The 18575-nt window shown below is 41.5% G+C and overlaps 1 protein-coding gene across 6 annotated transcripts in view; it reads right to left on the bottom strand.

Moving 5' to 3' along the window:
- CGNL1 (cingulin like 1) overlaps positions 1 to 18575 on the bottom strand; it is a 186820-nt gene that overhangs the window by 93912 nt on the left and 74333 nt on the right. For 4 of the 6 annotated variants that reach the window (XM_025472669.3, XM_025472672.3, XM_025472673.3 and 1 more), the window contains 6 exons: positions 7859 to 9460; positions 6924 to 7018; positions 5003 to 5108; positions 2705 to 2806; positions 1666 to 1814; positions 241 to 376 (listed from right to left, as the gene is read on the bottom strand). In XM_025472669.3, the coding sequence (XP_025328454.1) occupies positions 241 to 376; positions 1666 to 1814; positions 2705 to 2806; positions 5003 to 5108; positions 6924 to 7018; positions 7859 to 9442 (2172 nt within the window). In that variant the 5' untranslated portion in view covers positions 9443 to 9460. The remainder of the gene's footprint in view (positions 1 to 240; positions 377 to 1665; positions 1815 to 2704; positions 2807 to 5002; positions 5109 to 6923; positions 7019 to 7858; positions 9461 to 18575) is intronic. The other 2 variants (XM_035708820.2, XM_049104133.1) reach the window with 1 other exon arrangement.

Below are 18575 nucleotides of genomic sequence, written 5' to 3'. Positions count from 1 at the left end.
GGGGCTCTATGGGGTTAACAAATTACTCTTTCTACCTTCCTGTATGGTTGAAATTTTTCCTAAGACAAAGTTTAAAAAGTATTACATGATATTTTTATGGAATCTAGCCATAGGCACAGTGGAGCAAATGCACATAACAGAATATGGTTCATCATATCCAGTCTCCCCCCCACCTCCACCCATCCCATCCTCTCCAGGCAGATGGGGCCTCTCATCACCGGATCCCACAGCCCCCCTTACCTCAATCAGGGCTCCCTTTTCCCTGTCCTCAGATCGTTTAGCACTGTCCAATTCATCATGCATTTCTGAGAGCTGGTCCTGGAGATCCCTGATCTCAGTCTGGTGCTGTTCCCGTTCCATCTTCACCTGGAACAATCTGGCACGGGAGGAAACCCATCAGAGAATATGTCCTAGGCCCTCCTTTTTCTCATCCAAACTAATTTCAAACCTTTAGGTGGTCAAGCAGAGTTATCTAAAGCCCCAAGGAGCCTCTGATTCTCTGTTCTATACTGAACAAGGAATCACAAACCAGAAAAGGCACTGGTAAGAACTTATGTCTTGAGTCTAATTTGCCCAATAAGAAGGCCATTGAGAACTCAAACCAATGTAATGGGGAAGGTTATAAAGTTATATAAGGTGGCAGTTTCTTCCCCAAAAGGAAAGCACAGAGTATTATAATTTAGACAATAAGAAAGATAAGAAATTGACCCAAAAACCCACAACCTCTTTGATAATGCTTTCACCAAAGCCACCCTTTTCCCTACCCCCCTACTCTGTCATCAGCCTCAGGAGAATCAGCAAATTATGGTCTACTGGCCAATTTGGCCCACAGTCAAATATTGTAAATAAAGTTTTATCAGAATATAGCCATGCTCATTTATTTATGTGTTACCCATGGTCATCTGCACAATACAATGGCAGAATTGAATGGGTCCAACAGAGAGACCAGATGGCCCATAAACCATAAAGTATTTAATATCAGACAGAAAAAGTTTGCCAGCCACTGTTCTAAATCTAAATTTACAACTATTTTACCTTTTGATTTTGTAAAATCTATTTAGTACACCTTAAATTTTGTTTTTTTTTTTCACAAATTTTTCCAAAATTAACCTCTAAAAATGTTTTAAAAAGCAAACACCACATTGTCAAAATTGCAAAGGCAATCAAATTATTTTATTATACAATGCCTTATTTTTCTTGAATTTCCTTCTCAATTTCAGTCCTGGTTAAACCTTTACTTAAGGAGTCCACCACGGCCAAAGAGCTTAATAGCACTGTACATTTTCAGACTTTGGTTTCAGATCCTTTTGTCACAGATTTTACTATGACACAATGACAGGGCCATCGTGGTTTTGACTTTCCCTCTCTGCAAACTCAACATAAGTATCGGGTCGGCATCATTCAGGATAAAATCCACAAACTGGGAGATTTCAGAAGTCATAGGACATGCCTTTTGGAGGCTGGGTACAGTCCATGGAGAGTGCTTACCAGTCTCCATGTGTCACCAGCTTCACAATTTTACAAGGATAAGAGGGAGAGAAGGAAGGGTCAGAGGCCCCTATAGTAGTATTTGGAAAGCTGGGTCGTAGTAAACGGACAAAAAGGTTCTTGCTACCTCGGATACAAGAACCCAGGAAGGGCACAGGCTCTTGGGCCAGAACTCACTCCTCCAGGTTCTTGCGGAGCTCCCCTTCACTCTCTTCCAGGCGCTGCTGTAGCATGGAGTTCTCTTCCACTTTACTATCATGCTGGCCCTGGAGCTCCTCCAAATTTGCTTTCATTCTCTCTCTCTCTTCTTTGATGTTCTGCTGATTCTAACATGAACACATGTGATTTTAAAGCACCTCCCCTGAACGTTAATGTAATGCCACAGAAGACTCCCTTGAAACTCTTGACGGCCTCCACGCCTTTGCGCTTACTTAGCACACAATTTATTTATTTATTTATTTTTTAAAGATTTAATTTATTTATTCATGAGAGACAGAGAGAGGGAGAGAGGCAGAGACACAGGCAGAGGGAGAAGCAGGTTCCACGCAGGGAGCCCGACGCGGGACTCGATCCCGGGTCTCCAGGATCAGGCCCTGGGCTGAAGGCGCGCTAAACCACTGAGCCACCTGGGCTGCCCCTATCACACAATTTAATGAACTCACATCATTAGGCTGGGGGTTTGCAGCTAGAAAGAGTATCAAATATTGAATGAGTTGTAATACTCCCAAAAGAAATAAAGACAGCTAAACTTCAGTCTGCTATTTCCATTACTCAGTTCGGATATTTCATATGTATTTAGTTTCCTACTGGACTGCCTGACTCCAACAGTGTTTTACTCTGTCAAAGCAAATAGTGTCGGGCATCTGGGTGGCTCAGTGGATGAGCATCTGCCTTTGGCTCAGGTCATGATCCCAGGGTGCTGGGATCGAGTCCCGCATCTCTCATAAATAAACAAATAAAACATCTTAAAATAAAATAAAGTAAAAAAAAATAAAAGCAAATGGTAGTCATAGATTTTAGCTACTTTAAAAAAATTTCTTTTAAGTTCTTTGGACAGCAGGAGCCAAATATACAGGAATTTACTCAGTGGTAAGAGGAACAATTCTTTTAGCAGGAAAATAAACTGGCTTTTGCTTCACTTGGGCATCCAGATTTGCTTAAAATATTCTTTGCAAAACAAAAATCTAAAAAATAACATAAAGGAAATATCAGATACCTTGACTTCTAGTTGAAGCTGTCTCTGAAGTTCAGCCACTTCTGTGGTCAGCTTGTTTTTCTGTTCCAGCAGATCTCTGACTTCAGATGAAGAATTAGAAGCCTGTAATTAATTGCAGAGATACCCTAATGTAAATGTTTGAGATGCTTTGTTTTCTCTTCCAAAATGTAATCTGAACAGTAACATCAAAATCTTAAGACTCCATTCAAATGTAAACCCCTCTAGAGAAAGGGGTGCAGGGAAACCTTCTGGGGGTGATCAGAGTGCTATGCATCTTATCTGGGTGGTGTGTGCATGGACACGCACCTATACTAAAAATTCAATGAACTCTACAGTTAAGATTTGTGCAATTTAGTGTATATAAGTCACACCCCAACAAAGCAATGTAAAAAGATAAAAATTAGTATTTGTTGAAGATTCCTTCACTGCCTAAGGTTATATCCAAAGCCCAGGTTTCTGTGTTTGCCAGATTCCTCATACAATCTGTTACAGAACTTCCACTATATTGGAAATTATTATTCCAGAACCTGAGATTTTCTCGCTCTCTGCATATGCCTGTATACAAGTAGTAAATAAATGTATCGTGGCTGAATTTGCTTTATTCTTTTAGATGCTACATTTCCATAATGAAGGCAGATATAACAAAGAGGGGTCTGATTGGAGAGTCTATTAGAAAACAGACTCTGAGTATGAATATTAAGGATCTCATTTTTTTTCCATGGCTATAATAACAGGAAGATGCGCTCCAAAGGATTTGGCTAAAATCCTACAAGAAAGTGGTTAGAACACCACAGAATGGAGGAAAAGGGATAAAAAGCAGGAATCAAAGCTAGGAAAAGCCGTGTCTTGGCTCTCACGTGCCTGAATCCAGGTGTGAGTTATGTGTGGACTTGGAATGAGCTACTTCCTCACCTACTCCTGTGAAGTTAACTGAACCCAACCATCAACAAAAACACAGGACTTCCTATTTTCTTAGGCAAAATGAGAACAGTCTGTTACGGAAATCTAAATCCAACCCAATGAGGCAAATCGTACATTGTTCTCACCCAAACGAAAACTCTGCTTATCCTGCTTTTTCCAATATGGTCCTTCCTTCTCTCACAGGAAATCATTCAACTGACACCAAAAAAGATAAAACTCCAAAGCCTGTACTCACAGATAATCAGATTCAGAAAATAACAGGCAATGAAGCAGTCATGGTGCCGTGCTCCCAGCCAGAAGTCTGAACATTATGGTTCACCTTCTCATCATCCCTGGCTTCACTCGGCAGCAGATTAACTGGTTCCCTTCCTCTCATCCTACTTCTCTCCAAAAACTACAAAGGAATGAATTTCTACAAATACGACACTAGTCATTCCTGTTCAAAGCCCATTGATGATGGCCCATCCTCTTCAGCCTACAATGGAAACTTCCGTAATTCTTTAAAAAAAAAAAATTCTTTAAATAAAAAAAAGAAGCTATAGACAAACTTCCTGTGAACTGTCTCTGGTGCACTCTTTCCTTTCCCTGCAGAATTCCCCAGTAGGGAAAGAGAAGACACACCAGAAAGAAGTGTGTCCCACACCAGAAAGAAGTGTGTCCCAGAAAGATGGTGCAGGACTGAAGAATAAGCTTCTAGTCATCCCTCTTAAATGTTGCTTCCTTTCAGGGCACAAGGTGGGTCTGGCACATAGCAGATGTTCATCAAATACAAGATGACTCCTTTAACCACATAAAAAAAATCTCCAAGTCCCAACTGGAAGCCGGTATAATAAATAAAACAGGCAAGTTTTTTAAAAAAAGATTTTGGCCCCACTCCACTGCTTTTTGCATTCACTCATGCTGGTTGGCCTCACTGGCCTCTATTCCTTATTCTCTTGTTCTTTTTTTAATTTAATTTTATTTTTTTATTTTTATTTTTTTTTTTATTCTCTTGTTCTTATCCTCTTCTTATTTTCTGAAGTTCTAGAGCTTGTGTCCAGTTCACACTCACTTTCCTTCGATACTTTGGACATGTTAGAGTTGCCATGATTTTCAATTTGTTCTTCCTATTCTTATTTTCTCTAAATGTCACCACCTTTTTTGTTCCATCTTGTTATATGTTACATACTTTTAAAATGAAATCTCTTAAAACCTTTCTGAAAAAAAGGCGGGTGCATAATATTTACAACATGATCTTCCGTCTTAGGTCCTGCTCACTACTCAGGTAACTTCCCACTTACTGCAATAACCAAATGTACAGGCTGAAGAAACAATTTGCAATTTGTTCACCACATTCTGAGTTAAACACCCTCTGCAGAATACAGAACTCCAATTTACTTGATTATTTCCTTGTGTGCTCCCTGCTGCTCGAGACTTTAAAGTCTGGATTTTCTCAAAGACCAGGTTGACTTTCCGTTTAGTCGCATCATCATTATCGGTGCTTCTGGAAAAGAGGCAGCAGCAGAAAAAAACAGTGAGGGGTACACAACCATGAGTCTCAGGATACTTGAGGTGCCAGGACACACAAAATAAGAAAATAAACTACAAGAGGTATGAATTAATTAAGGCTGCAGACAAAACCAGAATGAGAAGAACAGGATGGTGTATTTCTCTTCAAATAAATTGTTATATGTTAACACTCAAGTTGGGACTAGGGTTCCCATTTCCAAACATGTGAAAGAGATGTACCCACATTCTAAGCCTGGAGAAAAAAAATACAGTGAAAATTCAGTAATTTGTTGACTCAAATTCCTTATTCCAGCACGGAATTTCTTCTGTGTGTCTCTCTCACACACAACCCATAGCCACACACTTTACTTGTAAATCTCATACTAAGAATGATCTACAGTGACTTTAACTCATTTTTAGCCTGTGTTTAAAAAAATTGATCGCCAAAGCTGAGATTAGCTCTATCTACACTTTCACAGGTAATGATCAGATAAGAGTTTTTTTGCTTGTTTTTTAAAAGATTTCATTTATTTACTCACAAGCAACTGAGAGAGAGAAAGAGAGAGAGAGAGAACAGAAGGAGAGAGAGAAGCAAACTCCCCACTAAGTAGGGAGCCTGATGTGGGGCTCGATCCCAGGACCCCAAGATCATGACCTGAGCCAAAGCGAGATGCTTAACCGACTAAGCCACACAAACACCTCTAGATAGAGTTTTATTAACTTCAACAACACCTTTTATCACATATACCTGACAATTAGGAAAAATATTTTAAATACGTTTCCTCAAATGATCACCTCTCGTTAAAGTCTGGCTCACTAGTCTCTCAATAAATCATAAGCAAAAAATTATAAAAGAATTTAGAGATAGAATTTTAAAAATCAGAAGTTCTTCTCCCTGAATCTTAACATGGTAAAACCCTTCACAGAGAGACACCAACAACTAGTTCTTACCTAGAAAAATCTCTTCAGTTACTCCCCACCACCCCCCCACCCTCATGCCAAAAAGAGCCCCCTCTTGTATTCTGAACTATTTTGTCAGCCCTGTAATTTTAAGATACGATGCAAAAATATGAAGTGTTTTCATACCAATGAGTACTTGCCAAGAGACTTGCAGTCACGTCAGGTTATAAAACTTTTTTTCCTTTTTAATCCTATCAGATGAGACAATGGAAACAGAAACTGCAAATTCCTGACCTATAGTATCTAAGGCAAGGACTGAAAACCAGATTACTCAAACTCAACCTCCAAGATAAGTATGTGAAAGGCAGTGCTTTTAAATGACTCATACATGCTTTAAATATCATGGAAGCATTGGCTCCTGGCCAATGTCAACTCTGGGGAGGGGAAAAGGTGGTTTTATTTATAACTGCTAATAAGAGACAATTGATTACTACTGTATGCATGAAGAACTCAAGGTGGCAGACTCAGTCAAAACTGAAGAGTAGACATTCTTCCCATCTTTGAACTTTTCAAACAATAAAGAGTCATTTGAAAAATAAGGGCGCCTGGCTGGCAACTCTTGATCGTGGGGTCATGAGTTCAAGTCCCACATTGGATGTAGATTACTTAAAATAAATTAAGTTTTATATATATATTTTTTTCATTATCCCCCTGCTCTTCACATCTACCACCCCCCCCCCCCCAAGATTCAAATACTCTTATGAAAACCCCAGACATTGACTCCTCAGCCTCTAAGCCTCTAATAGTTCACACAGGCAGGAAGGAAGAGCAAAACACAAGATCCCAGTAAAGGAAATTAAGACCACATCAGAAAGGATAAGACTTTGCTCCTTTAAGGAAAATCACTAACCCTTCTTTGAGGTAATTGTAAAGTATCTGCTTGGCCGTCTCCTCATTGGTTTGTTGAGTGAGCTCTTGTTGGCCTTTCAACAGATCTGGTGTGGCCTGGAACATAAAATAAAGCCTGGTATTAGACCACAGGATAAAGTTTCCAGGAAGAAGGCAAAACCCTGAAGCAGAAGCTTCCAAACATGTTCCTATTTTCTGAAAACAATTCCTCAGGTAAGGATCCTCATTACAACTGGCCCCACCACTCAGCAGCTTTGTGACCTTGGGCAAGTTACTTAACTTTTCCTCACCTCAATTTTCTCACCTGTAAATAGAGATTAATAGTATCTACCTTCATAGGGTTGGTGCAATCCTAGAATCTATAACAAATAGTGCCTGACACTTACCAACCATATTATCATTTTTACCACTATCATTATTTTTTATTGGTACCACCAAAACACTAAACATACTAAACATCACATATACCTGGCAATTAGGAAAAATATTTATTACTTAAATAAATTCCATCACTTTAGGATTCACCTAAATTAAAATTAACCTAATTTCTCAGACCAGATATTAACCCAGTCACTCAATTTCATGAGAGAAGTCAATGTATCTACACAAACCTAAGCACTGAACCTCTGTGAGGAAGCGAATTCTGCACACTTTCACATTTCACACACACGCCAACACAAAAATCAAGCATATAGTGTTGACAAGTCACTTTACAGACAAGCCCACAATGGGATTCCAGCTGTAGCTGAATTAACTTGGGAAACCATACAATTGGCAGTAGGCTGAAAACTCTGTAGGGGAAAACTAAAACTAATTGGCTGTGCAATTAGTGATTCAAGACGGAGGGTCCGCAGCCCTGTAGACTCCTGCAGCATGGGGCAGCAGAAGAAATTTAAAAAGGAGGAAAAACAGACGGACCAGACCCACTAGCATTACCTGAGTGTTGGAGGCGGAAGTAAATGTCTTCACAGAAATCTTCTTGGCACCAGAGTCGGGCGAAGTCGCTAGGGCCCGATTCTGTAACATCAGCGTCGCCGTGGCTGTCTTGATTTCGTCCTCCTTTTTATTCTGGGCTGGGGGGGAGGACACACGCGTGTTTGTACTCTCCCGACCCCCTCTGTTTGCTGGAGCTTTCCCATCTTTGCTCTGCTGGGCAGGCCGGAGGTGGGCCCCCTGCAGCTTGGCGAAGGCGCGGCCCACGCTCTGTCTCCCGCGGTGCTCCTGGGCAGGTGACCGCTGCGGGCACACCTGCGACGGGCGGAGGAGGTGTTCGCTGGACTTGCCCAGGTTCCGGCTAAATTCGCTGAGGTACTCCGAGTTCCCCTGCAGACCGAAAGGAAAGGCGCTATCCACGCTTCTGGACCTCTTCCTGTCTTCTGGATTGATTCTGTTCCGCTTCCCAGGCCTTCCTCTCCTCTGAAGCCCGGGTTTTTGGTCAAACTTTTCAATCAGTTGGTCCACACCAGGAATTGATCCCGTGTCAATATCCCGCCCAGTTCCTGGCAGGAAGGGGATATACCGTCTGTTTTCGTGGCGATTCACATTGTCAGCGTGGATGGCACATTCCTGATCATCAAGCAGAAATCTGTACAAAGAGTTGGCCGACGTGGGGGTTGCCGACGAGGAAGAGGACCTCCGGGACCGAGCTCCGTCCAGGACAGGTCCCGCTGAATCTTGTCGCCGGAAGGGAAGCACGTCCGGCCTGGCTTTCTTGGCTTCAGGATGGGTGTGCGGGCTGTGGGCAGTGGGGGACCTCCCACTAGGGGAAGGGGCCTCCCCTACCAGCGCCTCCCCGGTGCAGCTCTCAACATTTACGCACACTGAGGTCTGCTTCTTGGGGTCATCGATGACCACAGAGCTGCACAAACGGATGGCCGTCACGCCGGATTTGCCCGCATCTTCCAAAGGAGGGCTGGTAGGCTGGGAACTACCAGGCTTGGGGAAGCAGGTCCATGCCTTCTTATTGTTGGTACCTTCTTCTGTCAATGTGTTTAGCCAATTATGCTCAGGAGGCTGGTGGTTTTGCAAGTTCGATTCATTCTTTTCAGGGTCATAGGGCTGCAGAAGCTCTGGATGCCTCTGAAAGTTCAACACGTGGGATGGCTTCATTGGCCCCTCTTTGCGTTCTAGAACCCCGTTCTTGCCTTCGAAGAGAGAGGACTGTTTCAGGTTTCTTACTGGGCTGGGCTGGGCATACGGATTTTCTGGGAGCTGCAATTCCTCTGCGCTGCTCTCCTCCAGCACGGACCCGTTGCTGGAATGCAGAGGCAGGTTACTTCTCATTGGAGATGGAAATGGTGGCCCATTTTCAGGAAAAGATGTGCCTGCCAGACACCGCTCTGTGTTATTCAGGACTATGTAGGGGTGACCATCGATTCCCTGCACCCGAATACTGACACCATAGGAGCCTGCCTTAGAGTGTTGGGAATTCCTTGGCTTTTTGCTATCATCGCTTGCGAGTCTCAGATGGACGCCATATTCTTGCTGTACGTGTTGGTATTCGCCGAAATACAGCTCCATGGTTCACCGTTTCCGCTACTGGGCAAGATGGGGGAAAAGAGGACATTAGGTTAGAATTACATCTGTTTAAATGAAGATTATGAGGGGAAAGTTCACAGGAAACAGAACACTTTAACCAGCAAGGCCACTTCAGAACCAAATGCTCATCCAAACAGGCCTTTCTGGATGCCCTCAGTGACCATGGCGTTGTCAACACTGCGCTTGAACCCTGGCCTTTGGGTGGAAGACGGGCATAATAACCTGACACCTTTGGCATGACCTCCTTATTCTGTTTCTAGCTGACAGGCTGTTCTGGTTGCTTTGTTTTTTTCCTTAGTTGGTTTCCTCACACCTTATGCTATTTATCTTTAACCAATAGGATGTTCCAGTTACTAGCACTTGAGAACACGGTACTTTTCCATGAAACGATTAAGACTAGAGGCATTTCTGATGTTCACCATTTTTTCCTTTCTCCTGTACTACTGATCTTTCTGTTGGAGTAACACTTTTTACTTTTTTTATGCACGATCTTGCTTTGAAATCTATTTATTTGGATATAATGTTCAGGACACTTTTTTTACTTTGTTCATGAGGCTGACAATGAGAGTAAATGATTAAAACTAATTTCTCATTATTTTTTCTTAACAAAAAGGCTCCAGTAGCACATTGATCTGAAACTTGTTATAAAAAAATAAACTAAAGACTCAGGGCCCTTTATTTTGGGATATGTCCTAATGCCAAGAATCGGTGCCATCACCTTTCTGGGGTGTGGCCACCATTGTCAAGAGACCGCACATAGATGACCAGGCAGGATGCCCTGCCCAGCCCACACTCTGAGGCCTCCCACCAGAAATTCACTTCCACCCCACCTGAAGAACTCCAACAACTGGTCACAGATAACAGCTCTCTCGTTTCTTTCACTGCTAGGGGCCTTTTTCAGTTTTTCTTCTATTCTGGAGTCAGTCTGGTAGCACATTTTCCAAGAAAATCATCTATCTGATCCACATTTTCTTTTTTTTTTTTTTTTTAAGATTTTGTTTATTTATTCATAGAGACACAGAGAGTGAGAGAGAGAGAGAGAGAGAGAGAGAGGCAGAGACACAGGCAGAGGGAGAAGCAGGCTCCATGCAGGAAACCCGACGTGGGACTCGATCCCAGGTCTCCAGGATCACACCCCAGGCTGCAGGCGGTGCTAAACCGCTGAACCACCGGGGCTGCCCTGATCCACATTTTCAAAGTTAGGAACTGTGTTGGTTCCTACTCACAAAGAGACCCAAAAGAGCAACTTAAGAGTTAGGATTTTTTTTGCCAGAGGCAGGAAGTCCAATGGATGCCAAGGTATTTCTGAGGAACACCTCTTTTACCTTTCTACTCATCTACCTTTGGCATGTATCAGACACTTTAGGATTACAAGATGGCTAACTCGGCATCACCTACCCCAAAGGTTTATTAGGCCAGCTGAGTCAACCTTTTTAAGGAGCCTTCCTGGAAGTCCCACCCACCAGTATTATTTTAGATCTATCTTATTGGTGAGAAGTTAATCATATGCACACCCCTATCTCCAAGGGCAGATTGAGAAACAGGGATGTTTAGCTGGTCATTGACACTCTCAACAAAATCAATGTCCTGTTGATGTTGGGAAGGCAGCCAATAATTTCTACCACAGTAATGTTTCTATCATTATTTTCAAATGATAGTTTCAATCTGTGGTTTTGATTTCTTCTTTGACCCATGAGTTGTTTTTGAGAAAGTTTTTTCATATCCAGTCTGTTTGCGGTTGTGTTGTTTTGGCTTGGAGGGTCTTTACTTCTTTTTTTTTTTTTTTCTTTATTTCTTTATGTCATGAATTTCTACATGTGCTGTAGCCAAAAAAATTAGTATCTAGTATTCTTTCCTTTCTAAACATATTGAGGTTTTCCTTTGCAAGCAAACATACGGACATTTTTGTCAACATTTAAGAGGTAATGGATGTGATCTCTTTTTTAAGACACAGAATTCAAAAGATATCCATACAACCTTACCAATTACTTATTCGGCTACAGTACATCCTTACTTATTTTGTCTTTCCAGTTTGTCTTGGGTCTTCCTGGATACATCTGTCTCCTACTAGCACAATGCTGTCACTTCTGCTTGGTGATTATTTTTTTAAATGTAAAACATGTTAGACATCATCACCTCTAATTTTACAAATGGGAACAACTCAGAGAAGCACATTCATCTACAAATTCATCATTAACTCACCAACTCCAATTATCTCATTATGCCTACTTTTATTTTCAGAGTTATCCTAACAGTATTAAGAAATTCTTTTTTTTTTAAGATTTTATTTATTTATTCATGGAAGACAGAGAGAGGCAGAGACACAGGCAGAGGGAGAAGCAGGCTCCCTGCAAGGAGGCCTGACGTGGGACTCAATCCTGGGTCTCCAGGATTACATCCTGGGCTAAAGGCGGCACTAAACCGCTAAGCCACCCAGGCTGCCCTAAGTAATTCATTTTTAATCAAAGTAAAACAAGATATAATGAAAACTCGGACTCCCCAGCTTCCCTTCCCCATCCCCATTGCATTCCCCAGAGGAAACCAATTGCAAATTTTAGCTCTTTCTCTAGTACTCACTTCCATATTGCTCAGTAATATGCCTAGCTGCAATTTCCTAACATCATTTTACATGTAGGAAATGGCACACTGTACAGGCAAATTTCTCATTCAGCTGGCTTCTCAATATTATTTATATTTATATTATTATGGTTATAATGTTATTTATATATTATTTTGATATATGCTTTTATGATTACATAAACATTTATTCATTAAAGAGCTAAACTGTAGACAGACTATGGCCATCTTTCCTTACAAAACTTTAACTTTTCTAGAGTTAATATCTAATTGCTGGGGACGCCTGGGTAGCTCAGTGGTTGAGTGTCTGCCTTTGGCTCAGGTCGTGATTCCTGGGGTCCTGTGATGGGAGTCCCGCATCAGACTTCCCGCAGGGAGCCTGCTTCTCCCTCTGCCTGTGTCTTTGCCTCTCTCTCGGTGTCTCTCATGAATAAATAAAATCTTTAAAAAATATATCTAATTGGTATTTTCACTTGTCTTCTTTTCGATTCACCTACCTATCCTTTCATCAGCCGCATGTTAGATGCTTACCAGCACTAATTTCCAAATACCGAATATATCAGATAATTTGGTGATCTTCTCTTCCGGTTGCCCTCCCTTCTGCAGCCTTCCATCCTCCTGTCTCATACTAGGGTCTGGTTGCTATCTTCCTTCTGTGCCGAATCATTTCCTAAGTTTCAGATCTTCCTCTTTCTTAATTTACCCAATTGGCCTGAGGGAGCATAATTCTAGTAGCTTTTTAAGAGGTCCAAGGGAGTAAACTTTTTGAGTTCTTATGTTTTGAAAAATGTCTTAATTCTGTGCTTACTTTTGATTGCTCGTCTAGTTGAATTTAGAATCTGGGTTAGAAATAATGTTCCCTCTGATATTTTAAAGTATTACTCTTATCTTGTAGCTCCCAAGGATGCCATTAAGAATTCTGCTATAATGATATCCTTTCCTGTGTGTGTGCCCTGTGTATTTTTCTCTGACAGTTTTTTTTTTAAGATTTTATTTATTTATTCATGAGAAACACAGAGAGAGAGAGAGAGGCAGAGACCAACTGAGCCACCCAGGTGCCCCTAATATGTTTCATAAATGCTATTCTCATTTTAAATATGAAATAGCTTCTCTCTCTGAAGATACTAACTTTTATCAAAAGAAAATATGTTTCTGGGGGGGGGGGTGGTGCATGGGTGGCTCAGTTGGTTAAACACCTGCCTTTGGCTCAGGTCATGATCCCAGATCCCAGGGTCCTGGGATCAAGCCCCATCTCTCAGCAGGGAGCCTGCTTCTGCCTCTCCCTCTGTTCCTCCCCCAGCTCGCTCCTTCCTTCCTTCCTTCCTTCCTTCCTTCCTTCCTTCCTTCCTTCCTTCCTTCCTTCCTCTCTCCCACTGTTCCTCCCTCCCTTTCTCAAATTAATTAATTAATTAATTTCAAAAAGTTTATAAAAATAAAGGAGCACACTTTATTAAAAAAAAAAAAAAAAAGAAAGAAAGAAAATGGGATCAGCAGTTTAGTGCCTGCCTTTGGCCCGGGGTGTGACCCTGTAGTCCCGGGATCAAGGCCCACATCAGGCTCCCTGCATGGAGCCTGCTTCTCCCTCTGCCTGTGTCTCTGCTTCTCTCTCTCTCTCTCTCTCTGTGTGTCTCTCATGAATAAATAAATAAAAATCAAGAAAGAAAGAGAAAGAAAGAAAGAAAGAAAGAAAGAAAGAAAGAAAGAAAGAAAGAAAGAAAAAGAAAACACAGTTTTTCTGCCTTCTGCAATATCTCAATCTTCTGTAAAGTTTCTCTTTGCTGGTTTGTTTTGGTCCTTTCTCTGCTGTTGAAGTCTTTCCTAAGAGGACTCAGATCTTTGGCTGCCCGACTTATTTAACAGTAAAGTACTAAAAGCAGTTTGGAGGCTCTGCAAGTGTGAAGGAGTTATTAGCTGGCGAGCTTCAAGTAAAGGGGGTGTGCCAAGATTTCCAATGAGAGATACGTACATTTCAGTATCTGGGGTATTTTTTTTCTGGAGTGGCTTGATTTTCCAAGGAAAGAATCTTCAATCCATTGCTGAGGTTGCACAGGTGTGTCTACTGGCATGATGGGATAGGGCAGGGAAAGAGCAGCTCTCATTCAATCCCTCTGTTTTCAGCCACCCACATCCTCTTCCAAGATTATTCTAGTTCAGTTCCTCCAGTCAGTTGACTGGGGGGTGGGTGGGGGGAGCAGAGACAGGTGGGTGTCTAGATATCCAGGGTATAGAGATGGCTCTGGAGGGCTAGCTGCTCAAGACACTCACATAGTTCCCTAGGTTTCAGACCCTCATCCCTGCGTCCTACTGCAACTGACACCTTCCATCTCGCCTTCCATCTCTGAGCTTCCCAGGGGCTCTACAGGAAAGTCACCTTGTCTCTCCACCACTGCCACTTTAGGGTAAAGCCCTATCACCCTACCACCTATGGAGTGAGCTCTCCTCCATATGGAGCTCTCCTCCATAACGTCTGCATGGTCATTCTTTGTCTTCATAGCTTTAAACACTACCTTTTCAGTGGGATTTTGAAAAGGGGATAGATAAATCCTTTGCTTTTAAACTGATCTAGCTTGACAAGGCTAATTATATTTATAAAACATTTCAAAAAAAAAAAAAAACATTCCAATACTAGAACAAGAACAGCAAGCCAGCCTTAGATGGAAAAAGCGATGCATAGAGCCCAATACCAGAATGCCTGGGTGGGTCTCAATCCGGTGTGCGAGTAGCACTGGCATGTGTTATTCTGGATCTCTACAAGTGTTTGTATCCATGAAAGTTTATAACAAATACTGTTCAACAGAAGAGCTTCTGACCAAACAAATTTGTTCACTGCAATGCTTTGTTTATGATATTTGCTAAATGGGATCACATTTTACTCACCAATAATCTCTTCTGTGCTGACTCTGAGTTTTCTATGAAAATATTTCTTCTAATATTTATTAATAAAATTCTTTTCCAGGGTTTTACAGCCCTTTTCATTAGCTGCTGCTACCACAGTCAACACTAATTACATTTCAATCTTTGAATAAGGCCACCTCAGTTGATTATAATCTTAGCTCCCTGTTAGCAAATTAATCCGCATATTTGAATTTCATGAAATCTCCACAATTTACATTCCCTTGACAACAAACCTCAATCCAATATTTTCACAGAATGACATTTCTCAGCTGGGCACTGGTGTTTTAAACAAATGTGGATTTCCTTCCTGATCACAGTGTAAACATGAATTAATGAATGAATTTAAGGACAGCTGTTCATTTTCAGACACCAGGCCATGCCACAATCCTAATGTGCTCCACAGACACACTTGCTCAGTTGGAGACCAAGCACAACCAAGGACTTACATAATTTGGCAATAAACGTGGACCAATTGCCAGGACGTAACATTGGCACTTGGCAAACAAAAGTGGTGTTTTGGAGTGGAAATAATGCTTTTGGAAAAGACCACTAAATGATGATAATTGCTTTAGTTAGCAAGATCAATGAGTGTATTTCGGAGTAAGAACAAAGAGCTTCGCACTTGGAAGAACTATGAACATATGCCAGACAAACACAGTTCCTCTCTCTAGGCCATCACATGTTATCAGCTGAGCACAGAGATTAGTCACAATGCTGGGCCACATATCCCCACCTCACTGCTCTAATTCCTAGTGGCACCCCAAGACCTAGAAGCATATTCATCAGCCATTCCAAAGGCCCTGCCAGCTACCATGGAAACAGAGTTAGGCATTGGGAAATGTCACTGCCAGGTCTTGTCCTCCCTCCTGAGGATGACAGTCCACACGAGCCAGGCCAGGCTGGCCCAAACACCCAGCATGGCACCTGGCATAGTCAAAGGATTCTGTGTATGTTGCTTGAAACAAGTAATTTTTGCTTTATCATACAAGTCATTTAAAAGAGCATCTAAACCAGAGATAGGCACCTAATGAGCCTCCTCCGTGCAGTCTTGAGCATCATTCCAGGAAATAAGAAGTGAGCCACAAACCAAAAAGTAATTTCCCCTGAGTAAGATTCTGTGGCTGTTCTGCTCAGAGGGAAGCTACTACCAGTCGGATACACACAAGTTAACACTTCTAAAGAGTGGACAAAATGTTCACTCCTAAAAGACTTGCTTATAGGGCAGGTGGGAAGACATGAATTTTAGAGGGTATATCCATAATAGAACTTCAGTGAAAAATGGGTGTGGAAAGCTTAAGACTAGCAAAATGTATACTGTTTTTTTTTTTTTTTAAGATTTTATTTATTTACTCACAAGAGACAAAGAGAGAGGCTGAGACATAGGCAGAGGGAGAGACAGGCTCCCTGGGGGAGCCTGATGTGGGACTTGATCTCAGGACCCAGGGATCATGACCTGAGCCAAAGACAGACACTCAACCACTGAACCATCCAGGCATCCTGCAAATTGATTTTTAAATGTGCATATTCCCCAACATGACAGAAAGAGTCGGTCTTACCCAAACTAAGCTCCATGATCTTTCTTTTCATCCTTCCTTCCTATCAGTTCTGTGGTGCAAACATAGGAAACTGATCAAACTTTGAAGATTTCGGGGTGCCTGGGTGGCTCAGTTGATTAAGCATCTGCCTTCTGCTCAGGTCATCATCTCAGTGTCTTGGGATCGAGCCCCACATCCCTGCTGAGCAGAGAGCCTGTTTCTCCCTCTCCCTCCCGCCCTGCTTGTGTTTGCTCTCTCTAATAAAAATGAAAAATTAAAAAAAAAAAAAAACCTTTAAGGATTTCAAAGGGAATGTCTTCACAGAGTCAAGGCTGCAGAACTCCAAGGAAAGACAATTTCAAAAATAAACCCTGAGGTTTGAACATGACAGCAGAGTTGCTGTCTAATCTACATAGTTCAGGATGGTTTGAATAAGATGAGAATGATGACCAACATCTTAAATGAGAATGACAACCAAATGTTTTCCATTTGGGGAGAAAAATAAGTTTTTAATATAAGTGCTGCAGCTTGCCTCTAAATCCAGCCTCATACAGAAAGGAAAGTGGCTAAAGAGAGTGGGGAGGAAAAGGCCTGTAGAAAGCCTCCTTTTAAAATAAGGATGGATGCTTTGGAGAATCAACCAGGAGTGTAAAGATCAGGGGTCACTAGGACTAAGCAACTGACCACACTCAGACTGCAGCATGGGTGCCAAGTTGGCTTTCCAGGGACCCCCCTCCCCACCTCTTCTCTGAAAGTCTGCCTCTCCTGTCCCCACGGACAGTCCCCACTACATTAGTCTCTGTTCTACTTTTGGCCATTCTGACCTCACTCTTCTTTTCTTATCTGGTTAGCATATATATTACCAATTACATTTATAATGTTCTTAAATTCCCAACTTTAACTCTAAAATTCAGTGACTGATATTTTATATTCCACATGGTCTCTGAAAAAAAAATACAGAATTCATGTCCAAACAGTGAAGATATATTATTCATACTTTTTCACCTCTTGACCCCGTAATGATTTCTAAAAAGTTCTCCCACCAATATAGGGCTAAGAGATGGAATTCTGCGATTGTGAAGACAAGTAATGGAGCCCAGCACCAGGTGCGGGGGTGGAGAAGGTGTTCTGACATTTGACTCTGGTCAAATCTTGGTTCTGGGCAGGTTCTTTAACATCTCCGAGTGTTTCCCTATCTCTAAAGTCAGATTACTGATGATGACTGCATAAGATAATTGTGAAAATTAAATCATATATTGTAGGCTAAGTGAAATACCAGAAAATAATAGGTGAAAAAAAATTTAAGGTGGCATTTGTGGTCACAAGAAAGCTAACTTCTTGGGGCACCTGAGTGGCTCCATCAGTTAAGCATCTGACTCTTGGTTTCAGCTCAGGTCATGATCTTAGAGTTGTGAGATCAAGTCCCATGTTGGGCTCTATGCCAAGATTTTTTTTCTCTCTCTCTCTGCCTCTCCCCCTACTCCTTGGCTAAAGAAAAATAAATTTAAAACTTAAATTAAAAAAAAAGAAAGCTAACTCTGATCATAAAATGTTTTTAAAACATTTTTAGGCTAAAAGAGGCTAAAAACCCCACTGATTAACTGAACAGCATTAATCACCAACATCCTGAAATAATTTATTAACTAATTAAGAACACAAACAGCTCAGAATCTAAAGTACAGTGCTGTCTCCATAGTGGAAATTTAATAATTGTTGCAAGAATAAATGAATGTCTTTATGTTGCCAAGCACACAGAAAAGATCTTAACCAGAGACAGATCCATGACATTTGTGTTGACATTTGGTGTAAGCCCCAAATACAAAAACAGAAGGTTATCTATCACTGCCTTTTTTCTATACGCCAAAATTTAGCCTCAAAATCCTCAACATGCACCCCTAGAGTCACTGACAATCAGTGTAGACCTAAAATAAAACCTACTTGCCATTCCTGACACATGATACTTACCTAAAACAACCTACACTGAAGCCAAATATCCAAGAAATGAACTTCCTAAAACCTGAGGGAGTCCTTTTAGATTTCCTGAGAAATCTGTCCAGTCTTGTCACTAACTACATCATAGTCAACACTAAACATCAGAATGGGGCAGC

The sequence above is a fragment of the Canis lupus genome, chromosome 30 (assembly GCF_003254725.2).
Source record: "Canis lupus dingo isolate Sandy chromosome 30, ASM325472v2, whole genome shotgun sequence".
NCBI classification, from domain to species: Eukaryota; Metazoa; Chordata; class Mammalia; order Carnivora; family Canidae; genus Canis; species Canis lupus.
Note: the sequence above shows the minus strand (reverse complement) of the source record. Positions and strands in the feature narration are given on the sequence as shown.